Raw genomic sequence first — 13,633 nt, 5'->3', positions numbered from 1 at the left:
CCAATCCAATTCCATCCAGATGGCTCTTCTAGATGGTTCTTCACTGCCTGCCATGATTGATCCAGAAAACAAGCACTGCAGGACTTGATCCTTTCACTCCTAACTGACAAACTGAGCATCCTGTTCTTTACCCTCCTTTCTTTCCTGCTTTACAGTTCTGGACCCATAAATAAGTTGACTCTGGCTTGACTTCTGTCATTTTTTATCATCTCTGTAATATTCCAAAGCAAAATATCCCCTTTTGGCCACCTTTTCTCACTATGTGCAATCTCCTTAATTCAAAAATGATCTCATTGTGGAGAATGAAAACTTTTACATGAATTAATAAATTCTTCACTTAGAAGAGGGCTGTTCTTAAAGCTCAGAATATGATGTGAATATGAATCATTCATTGAATGAGTAATCATTCATTCATTCCTTTATTTATGGGATGAACTGAGAAGACAGAGAAGCTTGCCCTTAAGAAACTAATATTCTATTAGGAAGAAATAGGAAAAAGACAATCAGATACCAAATATATAGAGAAGGATGAGCAGAGGGATTGCATGAGCAATCGGAATGAGCAGAGAGACTCCTGTTGAGGTTTAGCACTTGAGCTGAACTAGGCAGAAGAGCTAGGATCCTACGGAAGTGAGGAGGAAGCTCCTTCAAGGCATAGGATGTAACCTGAGCAGAGAGCCAGGGAGGACAGATGGAAAGTGATGACCTTACAACAACAGTGTGATTGATTAGTTTGAACCTTTGAGTTCAGGAAGGACAAGAAAGTCTAACTCCAAGTCTATGGATTATCCATAAATATTGTTTCTTACATTAGTGAACTCAGAAAGTGGACCTAACAAATGATGTGTGGTCATGATTTCTTTTCCTGGCAACAGGGAGTCCTTGAGCCTTCTTGATGAAGGATAGGGACTTGTTTAAACCTATGCTTACATGTATGTGTTTGCCAGCTGTGTGGAGGAGAGGGAAGACTCTAAGGCTTGGGACACCAATGAAGAAGCTGGTGCAATACTTCAGGGCTGAGTTGATGACATCTTGAACTAGAGTATTGTCATGTTGGAGAGAAAGATGGGTGTCTTGTAGAAGGAACACTTGATATCTTATTTTTGGGAAGTTTTCCTACATTGTCTCAATTGACCTCTACAAATCCGATTTCTTATCCCCTATTGTGCCCGATGGAGACAAGGAGGCCAAATCTATCTCTCTCCCACATGTTGTACCTCCAAAAATAGTGATCAGGTCCCCATTTACCACCGCATCCCCTCCGAAAGTTTTCTTCTTTTCAGACTCATCCACAACCAGACCTCTTGACAATGCTAGGAAATGTTCACCCATCTTTTCACTCTCCTTCAGACACCCTCTTGCTCATCAGGGTGTTCTAGTGATCCTGCAATCTCTCAGGCACACTAAAAGCCTAAGGGTTCAGGCCAGGAAGAGTCTCCAGGTTTTCAAACTCCATAAGAAACATCCCAGAGTCCTAGAAGTGATTGAAGAAGACATTGTGTCCCTACCTGTGCAGGCAGAGCTGAGCCTGGTAGGTGAACAGTGTTTTCATTCATGGTGATTTCCTCACCTGCAAGGAGAGAAACACAGACAGAATATTTTCTTGGTATCTCCTGAGCCTGAATTCCAAATTAACTGTTTCTTCCTGCTTTCTACCCATACTCACCAACAAACAAATGAAGATGATATGGGGGTAGGGTGTTTTTCCTTCCTCCTTATTTCCCTCACAGAGAGTCAGTCAATAAACATTGATTTAGTGCCCATCATTTAGCTTACCTTGAATCATACCAAGAAAAGCAGAAAGCAATTGGTGCCCTAGAGGAGATTGTTGTCTAAAGCATGAGACAACTTGCAAGCTATGTACCAATATGGCAGATGGGATTATTGGAGAGATCATCAACAGAGGGATAGTACTAGAATCAAAAGGAATCAGAAAAGGTTTCTTGGGGAAGGAGTGATAATAGTTGGCACTCAAGGGAAGCCCCAAAGCCCAAAGGTTAAAAGAATATAGGAGAACCTTCCAGATATGGAGGACAACTTGACAAAATGTCCAGGGATGAAATTTCAGGGTGTCTCGCACCTACTTTTCTGAAGTTCTAAGAGTTTATGATGGGATGGGCACACTCAGATATTGATTCTAAGAGATGATCTTCAGAATCTGAGTGTGGATGGGGCTGACCTTAACACCTCCACTCACCTCTGAATCTCACTTCTGAATCTCTCTTGGAAGAGAGAACAGAGAAGCTCATGAAGTTAAGGATTGTGGCATGTTGTTAACATGCCCAGCTCTGTTGACTCATTAAAGCAAGGAGGTGACCCCGAGGTCCTAAAGACTGTGCTACTGGGGTGGTCATTCTGGAAGGTTTCTCTCACTACATATGGAGAGGCTCATCCTCAGCTGATTGGCCATTGAGGGATGAGTTCTTTGGCCATGGCAGCCCTAGGCCAAAAGAAAGCCAATACAAAATGACTCTCATTAATACTTAAGAAGTGTTTTCATTTTAGCAGTGCATATTGATATTGAGCAAAAAAATTGATATTAAGCAAAGATATTGAGGTGGAAGGGACTATAGAAACAAGCTACTCCAGCCCTCTCTCTACACAAGAGTAAATTATGGCATAGGGATATTTCCTCAGGGTTACACAAAGGTGTGAAGTCAGAATGTGAGCAGAGTAATAGAAAAGGGAGGAAAGTGTGGAGAGTCACCATTGGTAGGCCATACACAAATAGCATCTTAAGTCTTAGTCTTTCAAATATTAGGTAATATGATAGTATATCAGTGTACAAGTTAACAAATACTGTTTAATTTGAATCAAGTGGAAATCAGAATTTAATTATGTGAGGTTTCCTGATCAAAGAAAAGACAAGGGAGTGGTTCCTCATTAGAAGGATAGCTAATAGATTCTCCCTGAATAAAGAAAGATTGTGATTGGAACCTTTCTCCTAAGACCACCATTATGTATGGGTTTCATTGTTTGGTGCTTTCACTTACCATGTTTGTGTACTGAATGATTCTTCTCTGAAATCTGGTATTTGTTGGTCCTTTAGAAAGAAGAGACATGTGGGACTGTTATTCTTAAGCAAATAAAAGCTTTCCCTAAATTAGAAGCAACCACTGGATCAGAGTCAAAGCTTGCCTTTGGATATCCTCAGGCTACATGCCTTATCCGTAAGTACAATAATTGTCACTTTCTTCACCAATAAGTAGTATTAATCTCCTACTCAGTTTCTCCATGCACTGGGAATCTGCCTCACTAGCCTTTTTTTTTTTTTTTTTCACTTGCTTTCTCACTAGGTTGTGTCCTCAGTGTAGTCCCTTTCACTCTTTCTCTCTTTGTTTATAAAAAAGGAAAAATAGGAAGTTGTAGTCCCTACTCCAATGTGGAAGTGAATACCTATGAAGAAACTATCAAGTGTGAGTAATGGGCCCAGAGAAAGAGTTTATCCAAAGGAATTTGTTTTGAAATGTAGGAGTTTAGGAAAGAGAGGTGGATCTGGTCCAAAAGAGGGTACAGGATGCAGAAAACCCTACTGATATCCCTCCCCCATTCAGGAGACAGACTATAAGGGAGGACAACCTGAGAAAGCTTCATTTTACCTTGTAGTCTTTCTGAAGCACTGGAAATAGATGAGGATCCCAATAAGAATTATTCCAGTCAGGACTCCAATCATAATGCCCGTGATGGCCCCTCCAGACAGCGAAGAACCATTACTTCCTCCCATATATTGTTCTGCTAAGTACAAGAGAAAAGGAACTTTGAGTGTTTTTGAGGAGTCTCCACCATGAAGTGCCTATCACTTGTGCATAGAATCTGGCATTCTGTATATCTTTAATAAGTGTTTATTGACTGATGAAGCAAACACTAGAACAAAAAGAGCTCTCAGTTTTCATTCTGGAGACCTGGATTAAATTCTACATCCTTTCTTTTGCTACCTGTGGGATATTGGACAAGTTCCTTCTCTGGACATTAATTTCCCAATGTTTTGGGAGCAGGTGATGTACTTGTAACATTCATCTCAGCTTTAAACCACACAAACTTATGTGATATATATATATATATATATATATTATATATATATATATAATATATATATATATATATATATATATATACACACACACACAAACTTATGTGATATATATATATATACATATTATATATATATTCCTCTTGCTCCACACTTCCCTGGTCAAATTCCAGCATTCATCCGTTTCTATCTGAAGTTTTCAACAGCCTCCCTAGTGGTCAACCTGCCTCCATTCTTTCTTTCAATCCATGTCTTTCATCTTTGTATGTCAAGTGCTCTATGTATTGCTATTGACAATAATGATTACTATCTGCTATTGGATGGCTAAGGATTGCTCATGGAAATGAGATCAATTATTCCAAACAAGAGGAGAATGACAAAACAGTCCTTGGTCACCAGTTTTTTTAGAATTAAATCATTTAGTGTATTATTTTCAATCTTTTTTTCAAAGTCGCCTTATTGACTATAAGTTTTACAGCATTGCAATCAGCATAAGATATGTTTAATGTTTTTCTTTTTAGAATTTGTTTGCTAACTTTTCATACTTAGATGCATGGTCAGTTTTTCTAAAATGTCACATGCTGCTGAGAAATATGCATGTTCTTGTCTATCCCTATCCAATAATAGCAATAACCCTATACTATTCAACTTTTGTAAATTTCCACTCAAGTCCTTAACCTCTTTTCTCTTTTCTTTCCTTTTTTTTGTATGTGTTGGGATGGAGTCTGAATGGGTCATATTTTTCTAGCCTTTAAAATGCCCCTTATTATTGTATTTTTATTTATTCTTTCAAAATTTGTTCACCTTTTCCTTTACTTTGATACTTTTTTTTTTTAAAGCAATAGCCTTTTTTTTCAAAATACATGCAAAGAGGGTTTTCTTTTTTCCCCATCCTTAGAGCTGGCACAGTGCTTGTTAATTCATGCTGGATTTTTAAAAAATGAACCAGGTAGATAGCATAAGCATTATTATTTATTAATATCTAGTGCCACAGATCAAGAAACATTAATTGAGGTTGAATGACTTCTACATTATAATATATCTTCTACGTGGAAGGATAGAATTTAAATCAGTCTGATATTCTTTAACTTTATGACAATGTCAAGTGAGAAAATCATACTGCTAAGCAGGGCACCTGGGTAATTTTCATACTATATCTGTTACGAATTGACAGCCTAACCATTGAAAATTTCCTTTACCCACTTTATTACCCAGTTTCCTAATTACAAAAAGAAGAGGCCTATATCTATTCTCTGGATTGGTTTCTGTTCATTTAAGTCTGTATTTTGAGAATTCTTCTGAGAAAAATTTGAGAAAATTAGGAATCTGAGTGTGTTGGGGAAAATTACCTTCATTTTCAAGGTTGTGTTTCTTCAGCAAAGGCCTCCTTAAAGGTTCAAAACTGCATCTAAAGTAGGAAATGTGCATTCCCAAACTAACTGAACACTTTGATAAGCATTACTGCCAGCAGAGATACATCAGATGTAGCAGGAGGGCCCTGACAGTGAGTTACACAATCAGACCTCAAAGCACTCAAAATACCAAAGTCCCTGAGTAAGCACTGATAGGGTTTCATGGAAAGAACACAGGTTCTTATTGTATAGAAATCTGGTCTCCAAACCTGGTTCTGCCACTTATCAGCTGTGTGACCTGCAAAGATGATTTTCAACATTTACCTTTACAAAACCTTGTGTTCCAAAATTTTCTCCTTCACTTCCCTTCATCCTTTCCCCCTTGATAGCAAGTAATCCAATACATGTTAAACATGTGTATGAACTGGTATTTGTTACTAGAACCAAGCTCTTTACACTTCTGGAAGAAATATCTGGGCCTAATTTCTATTCTCTGATATCTTCCTGCTTTTTTCTCTGAGCATTTAATATTGTGTTCTTTAAGGAAATCAGGAGTGGCCCAGCTCAGTGCACTGCTGACTTTTGGTGTTCCCAAAGCAGCTTTATGCAGAGAAAACTCTGATCACTGCCATATTTGTCTAAGTTTTAGAAACTCTTATCACAGATTTGGCACTTTGCAACTCTACTGTAGACTTGTCCTTAGCTGGAGTTTTGGTACACTGTTGGTGACCCCAGACAATGTCAATTAGCTGCAAGGTTCTGTAGGTTCAGAATTAGAGGCTTCCCCTTATTCCAAGCTCTTTACCCTGGTTCCTTAGCTGCAGATCCCAGACTAAGTAGGAGATGAAACTCCAACTCCTTGTCACCGACTGATCCTCGGCCCATGGCTACTAGGACTTCTTGGCACTGTTCCCTTCCTCAATCACCACTGCTTCTGTGACTTAGCAATTGTTCTCTGTTGAGTTCTAGGCTTATCTCTGCTGGAACCCCAACTATTTATTCACCAAGTCCATAGTCCAGGAGCCCCATTTAGTCTCTGTTCTTCTTGTCACTCTCGTAGGCCATGTACTCAGCCTTTGGACTTTGTAATTACACTGACTTGGGCAGGAAAAATAACTAATATGTACAATATAGTGACCAAAATGAGGATGGGAGAAGGAAACAAGCATTTACAAAGTGCCTACTATGTGCCTGGAGTATGTGGTACTATACAAATGATATGTATTATCATCATCTATTAAGGACCATGCCTAGGTGAAGGATGTCTCAATTCCCTGAGAGCCTCCACAGCTGTGAATCATAAACTTGAAGGAATTGCAAAGCAGCCTTCACAGATGTTCCTTGTGGATTGGGAATAAATAAATTGGAGGCAAAAGGAAAGAGGAGACAGGTCAGAAAATACGATGCCTCTCAGTGGAAAAGTCAAGGAAAGCAACTGCCTCTCAATCTCCTTGTATCGTCATCATCATCATCATCATCATCAATCATCAATCATCATCAATCTTTCTCTTCCTCCTCTTTCTATTCCTCCTCCTCTTCCTCTCACATGAAGAGATCCATTGTACAGATCTGAGTTAGTATCACAACTATCATCATCATTATTAATTATCATTATCATTGCCAGAAACTGCATCAAACACTTGAAAAATGTTATTTTATTTTAATCCTCATAAACCCCTGGGAGGTAGGTGCCATTATCCTCCCCACTTTAGCCTTCTGGAAACTGAGGCAGAGAAAAGTTAAATAATTTGCCCAGGATAAAGCATCTAGTAAATGTCTAAAGCTGGATTGAATTCAAGTCTTCCTGACTTCAGACCCTATCCAACGTGATTTCGTGCTGCCTCTCACTAACCACCTCATTCTAATCTAAGGATGCATAATACAGGATTCATGAATTTATTTTAAAAATTATGTTGATATCTATGTTTCAATAGAACTTTTCTCTTTGAATTCCTAAATGTTATAGTTTCTGGATTAAAAGAAGAGGTCCCTGGAATCCAGCAGCCTGACTCCTTCAGGGATTTCTGGCACAAAAGGTGGGAGCACCTCTGCTCCCATTATTCTGTTCTCCAATTACTCCTCTAATTTACAGAGCTAATTCCAAAGCTTCTAGAAAGTACTGAGTGCTCACTTTATGATTCTGGCCCCTGTTGCAGTTCCATATGCTGACATTTACCTCCTCTAGTTTCCCCTCAGTTTCCCCATTTGTAAAACTAGGCAGCTGGACTAGTTGCCTTCTAGGTCCCTTTAATCTTTAGGATTACATAAGATTATCTAGGATACAGTGCAGGGTTTAGGATACCCTCCAGGATCTTCACACTCTATTTTACAAAGGAGAAAATGGAGGCTCCAAGAGAAGATGCGTTGGTTCAGCGTGATCTCCTTCCTTCCAGCACAATTCTATTGAAGTGGCCAAAATCCAGTGTGCATTTGCATCTTGGTGGACCAGGTGAATATAGGAGTAGCAAAGAGTGTACTACATATTGGCTCTATAAGCATTGCAATCCTATGTATGGATTTGTCTCTCTGACCAATAAACTCAAAGATTTCATAAGGAATTTTTCCACCTGGCCCCTGTTTGCACACCCTTTATCACTGCTGGAGCAGGACTTCAATGTTTGATAAGAAAAATTGGAAATTCCCAGGGGACTGTGCTATTTGTACAAGGTCTACTGGGTAATAAACAGAAACCTGGTGTTGGAACCAAGGCATCGTGCCTCTGGAGGATGCTCTCTCCCAACAGACACAGAAATGGTTGGCACTGAACTCAGAGCCACTTTCATTTGGGTATCCCCTTGTTTTATGCCTTAATACATGGATGGTCAGTTCTTATAAAAGTACCACACACAGCTGAGACTACACATATGCTTTTAAAAAAAGGAATATGTGTATACTTTTCTTTATTCATTAATCATCAGAGATCTTAGTAGCTTTTCCTTTAAGTATTTAGATATTATGCAATTTAGTGCAAATTCATTATATAATAATTCACTCTATGGTTCCTTTCAGCACAATCCAGCTTTCCTGTTTATTTTTTTTTTAAATCAACATGATTTTTACATGATCATCATCAAGATCATGATTACTACTATACTTTGACTTCAGCTGACTTATAATAGATTTTTCCTAGATCCATAATTTTTATTCTGTGAATCTTTATATTTAAAATATCTTCCTTATAGATTACATATTTCTATCCACTCTGTTAACCTCTTCTTGCTTTATATAAATTACTGTGATTGCTTGGTATTTGAACACTTTCTTTTTATCTTTGTCTTTGGGTTCTAATAGTATTTTCCAGGTTTTTTTTTTTTTTTTTTGAGATTTCTTCCTTTCTTTCCTTCTCCTTCTTCTCCTCTTCCTCCTCCTTGTTCATATTAAGGCTTTGTTTCAATATTATCTGTTGACTCATGGTTTCATTAACTCCTGTTTGGTTCATTCTAATTTTCAGGAAGTTTGTTATTTGAGTAACTTTGTAACCTCTTATGCTACTAAGTGTCAATTCTTTTCAGTCTTTTTTTTCCCCTATAATACTGAACCTAGAGTCAAAAAGGCCTGAATTTTAACTAGCCTCAGATACAGTTGTGTGATCTTAGCAAGTTGTTTAGCCTCTATTTGCCTCAATTTCCTCATTTGTAAAATTGACCTGCCAGGGTTCTTGTGAGGATTAAATGAGAGAATACTCATAAGATGCTTTGTAAATGTAAAATTTCTATGTGGTCCTATATAATAATTTTAAACTCTTAAAAAAACTATTATTAATATTATTTCTTCTACTAATTTTAATTGACCTATTCAAGCTCTTATTTTTTTTCATTTGAGACTTTGTAGATATTTTGAAGTAACTTTTCCTCTGTGTTTTATTTTGGGTGATCCTATCTTAATGACAGCTTCCCCCTCCCCCCCACCCAATAGTATATTTTGTTTGTTCAATAGTCTAGTCTTGCTTCTTGAGTTGGTACTTTTTTATTGAACATGAGTAGTGGTTCAAGATGGTGACCTGCTAATTTTCAGTATGCTCAAAGCAAGCTTATCTGGAGTGAATTCTGATACCTGCTCTTCTTGTCTGAGTTTTATGAGCTCTTGCTTTAGATTTGATTCTTAGCAATACTACTACAGACTTGTCTCTAATTGGGGTTCCAGTATACTGCGGCTGACCACAGCTCCTATCAATTAGCTAAGAGGCTTTGTTGATGTAGAATTACAAGCCTTCCCTTGTTCTGGTTACTCAACTGCAGGTCTCAGATCTAAACAGATGTTTAAATTCCAGGTCCTTGTTCACTATGAAGCCTAAATTGGGTCCACAGCTTCTCCCATCCCCAGGCACAGATTCCCTCTTCAGCACTGATTCTGTGACCTAGTTTTGAGCTCAAACTCAAAGCTGGCTGTTGGCCTCTCTTGCTGCTCCTTGCCCAGCACCAGGCTCATGTTTCCTGCATCCTTGGTGATTTCTTCCCCAATGCACAGCCTAGAGGCCTCATTTAGTCTCAAATCTTCTTGCCACCTTCCTAATTAGTCCACATGGCCAGATTTGAACCACTAAAATGGGCTGGAAAAATGATTCACTGAGTCATTTGAGACCTTTGTTAGAATGCTTGTGGAGAACTACTTCCTTATCTTCTTCCTTCTGCTCTCTTGTCTGATTTCTCAATGACAAAGCATTTTACAAAAACATTTGTATAATGACTCCTGCCCACTAACAGCTCTGTTTCCTTTATTTTCATCCCATTAACTAAAGTTGAGGGTTGAAAAGGAACTTTATGTTCTCCAGATTTTTACACATTTGGGTTGTTTGTACCAATTTGTCACAAATGAATTAGAGATATGACAATGGTCACATTAAACAAAACTCTCACCTTTGAGTGCTGATGAATAACATATCAACCAGAAATGTTTAATCATCTTTTCTTCTCTGCTAATTATGCTTCAGGAACTCCTGATTAAATATTAGGTTGTAGAGGGCTACAGATAGTGGGGGAACTCTGGATAAGGTATAACACCCTTCAGCCCATAGGGAACCTGATGACAATGTCTGGTTTGGCTCCTCACCTCCCTTTGGTGCTCTGACCTTTCCTGAGAAGTCAGGGAAGGCGTGACCACCTGTGTTCTACTTGAGGCAAGGGATACTTAAGGAGGCAATGACCTATCAATACCAGAGCGCTTCTAGCTAACACTTGCGCAGTGTGCTGTGGTGATGTAATGGTTCTATAGTTGGCACATGCTCAGTGTGCTGTAGTGATATAATTGCACTAAGGTATTTAAGGGCTGAGAGGACTTAAAATGAATAGACTCCATCTTTCACCATCCTTGTGGATCTCCTGCCTCCCTTCCTCATCCACTAAGAGCAAAGACTCAGGCTGGTCCCAAGATCCTCCAGCGAGCTAGTCCAGTAGTACCCCAAGTTGGGGGCCCTAGAAAGCATAATACATTTTGGCACCCCATTTTGGGGGCTTTAGAAAGCCTACTACACTAGATAACCTTTGTTGGTCTTAGCCTAGCATTCAAAACTTTTTCACAAAATGGCAGCAGAACTCTTTAACATTCTTCTGGCCATGTATTATCTGCTCAAGTTGCATTGTTCTACATTTGTCACTCAGACACACATTGTACTGTTCCATCTCTAAACCTTGACTCAGAATATTTTTCCATGGAAATAGAATATTTTCCCCTTTAATTTGTTGAACTCCTCCATATCCTTTAAAACAAAAGTCAAGTGGTAGTTCTTTTATGAAACTGGACTTGATTTTTGACCAGCCTCCCAGCTAGGATGGCTTTTCTTATCTGAGCTCTCCTACAACATTTTATTTTGGAGCCATAGTCTAAGTATTCATATCACGTAATATTGTGTATCAATTACCTATTTTTGGGGTCTGGTCCTTCTAGTAGATTTTAAGATTTCTGAAAATAGTAATGGAGTCTTAGATAAACCTTGTGTTTTCCTCTGGGCCTAGTACAATGTTCTGCAGAAAGTTTGCAGCTGAATGTCTATCGAATGATGAATGAACCTTCATTTTCTAGTACAAATTAGAGATTGGTCTCCATTTTTACCAAGGCCAAAATTGCAGTAAATGAACTGACACTCGTTGCTAGGCTGACCGCTTTCTATAGAATCACATTTCTTTACATACCCTCTGCCAATTAATTGTGAAAACCTGCCTTCTCCAATAAGTCTGAGCACCTGCTTCTGTCCCCCACCTTGGACCAACTCCTAAAACTTTTTTCTCTGAAGGAAGGGAGAGAACACTTACCAATGACTTTAATTCTGATGCTCTTAGAGACTGACAAGTTGGTCACATTGTTCTTTGCCAAACATGTATACTTTCCTGAATCTTCCCAAGTTGCATATTTGATGACGTAGGTATTAGAGAAGTCAGAGTTCATGGTGCCATTGACTTGCCATATATACTGGGCAGGTGGGTAAGACTCAACACGGCACTCTAATGTCAGTGAGCCTTTGAATTTGACCTCAATCTCTCCTTTCTTGGGGTTTGGTACAACCTTGATGTAGTCTGGTCCATCTGTGTAAAGAAAAGAAGAGAAGAGAAGAGGTAAGATGTGAGTCACTGCTGGGGAAAAGACTGGAGAAGGAGGACACTCAGAGTCACTCACAGTTCACAGTCAGAGTAATGGGGTCACTTCTGCTGGAACTGATTGGATTCCGGATTTCACATTCATAGGACCCATCATCCTCCCTCTTCAGAGACAGGATGGTGAGGATCTGATTATTCATGGACAGCTCCATCCTCTCATTGAGAATCAGGGGCTTATCATCGAAGAACCACAGAATGTCCACTCCCTTCTGTTCTGTGCCACATGTGAAGGCCAAAGTGTCATTCTCCATGACGTTGGTTCTGTGGGCTGTGAGGTTAGGTTTAGTTGTTCTTTCTATAGAGAGAAAAAGGGAGCTGTGTGAGTGATTGGCTTGTGTCTTCACCAGGTCATGTCTTCATGACAAAAAAATCACCTAAAACCCAAGCCCAAGCATTTGCATTATAGACAAACAGGGATGGTCCATGGGTAAGGAGATGCCCCCTGGTTCAGCGGTTATGCTAATAAGGAAGGTGAGGAGAAAGCCCGGGGAGGGAGTGCTGGGTCCTGAGTTATCCCCTCAATGAGACAGGTTTTGGGACATGCATAATCTAATGATTAAGTTGGAAATGGGAGTAGGGAATAGCATTGATGAAGTGCCTGCTACATGCCTGGTATCTGCTATGTGCTATATAAATATTATTATTCTCACTATTATGATTATTGTTATTGGCTAGCACTGTATGAAATGCTCTATTATCTAAATTCATCCTCTCAATAACCTTGGGAAGTAGGGGGCCATTAGTCTTTCCAGTTTCCAGTTTAGGTAACTGAGGCAAAGAGAGATTAAGTGACTTGTCCAGCTAGTGTCTGAGACCAGATTTGAACTCTAGTTCTGAATCCAGTCCCAGTGCCTTCCATATCCACTGAGGTTTTTTCCTTCTCAAAAATCATCTCATTTTATTCTAGGGATCTTTAATGTGGGATTTTTTTAAAAAAATGTTTTGATAAGTATTAAAGTAGAACAATTTCCTTTGATTTCTTATGGTTTTTATTTTCTGGATTTTGAAGCATCCTTGTGAGAATGGATCCCTGAAATCCACCAGCTGACTGTCCCAGGGCTCTCTGGCACAAAAGGAGAAGCATTCCTGCTCCATGTTCCAACACCGGAAATCTTTCCCTTATTGATCAAACTTGCTTATGTGCATTTCTCAGACCAGGCTCCTGAATGTTCATAGCTTACGGACATCAGAGGGTCCTGGATATACATTTAGAAGGGCCTTTCCCACCATCGAATGCACTCCCTTATTTCCTTGATAAAAAAATTGGAGGTCCCAGGGGTTAGGCTCCCTCAAGTGGCCAGTACATTGTATGGACCTCAGAACTTTCCACAACCTGGTTGTCTTTTTGTGGATGCTCTCCAGTGTATCAATGTCTTGTGGAAACTGTGAAATCTAGAACAGAATACAGTATTCCATGTGCCTTTGGATAAGCTAGAAGGACTTTTATTTCCTTATTCTTTGAAATGAAAATACTATAATTGCTTCAGGGTGTTTGGTTGACATCACCCCACTGACTCAAGTATTAACTTCTTGGTCCACTCATACTCCACTGGTCTTCTTCAGCAGAACTGCTGTCTCCCCATTGGATTCTGGGTTTTATGTAATGATCTCATCTTCCATAGGAGCTTGGTCTCTTTTTAGGCAACGTAACCTTGTATTCA

At 39.2% G+C, this 13,633-nt stretch overlaps 1 protein-coding gene across 7 annotated transcripts in view; it reads right to left on the bottom strand.

The window, feature by feature from the left end:
• The window catches only part of LOC127556356 (carcinoembryonic antigen-related cell adhesion molecule 5-like), a 179,669-nt gene that overhangs the window by 157,170 nt on the left and 8,866 nt on the right, over window positions 1-13,633 (bottom strand). For 2 of the 7 annotated variants that reach the window (XM_051989444.1, XM_051989446.1), the window contains exons 5-6: window positions 11,992-12,267; window positions 11,631-11,900 (exon numbers count right to left, since the gene is read on the bottom strand). The exons of 3 other annotated variants lie outside the window; for them this stretch is intronic. In XM_051989444.1, coding sequence (XP_051845404.1) covers window positions 11,631-11,900; window positions 11,992-12,267 — 546 coding nt within the window. Of the gene's footprint in view, window positions 1-1,508; window positions 1,571-2,993; window positions 3,044-3,599; window positions 3,736-11,630; window positions 11,901-11,991; window positions 12,268-13,633 lie in introns of all 7 variants that reach the window. 2 more of the 7 variants (XM_051989443.1, XM_051989442.1) reach the window with 2 other exon arrangements.

Source organism: Antechinus flavipes, chromosome 3, assembly GCF_016432865.1.
Source record: "Antechinus flavipes isolate AdamAnt ecotype Samford, QLD, Australia chromosome 3, AdamAnt_v2, whole genome shotgun sequence".
Classification (NCBI taxonomy): Eukaryota; Metazoa; Chordata; class Mammalia; order Dasyuromorphia; family Dasyuridae; genus Antechinus; species Antechinus flavipes.
Note: the sequence above shows the minus strand (reverse complement) of the source record. Positions and strands in the feature narration are given on the sequence as shown.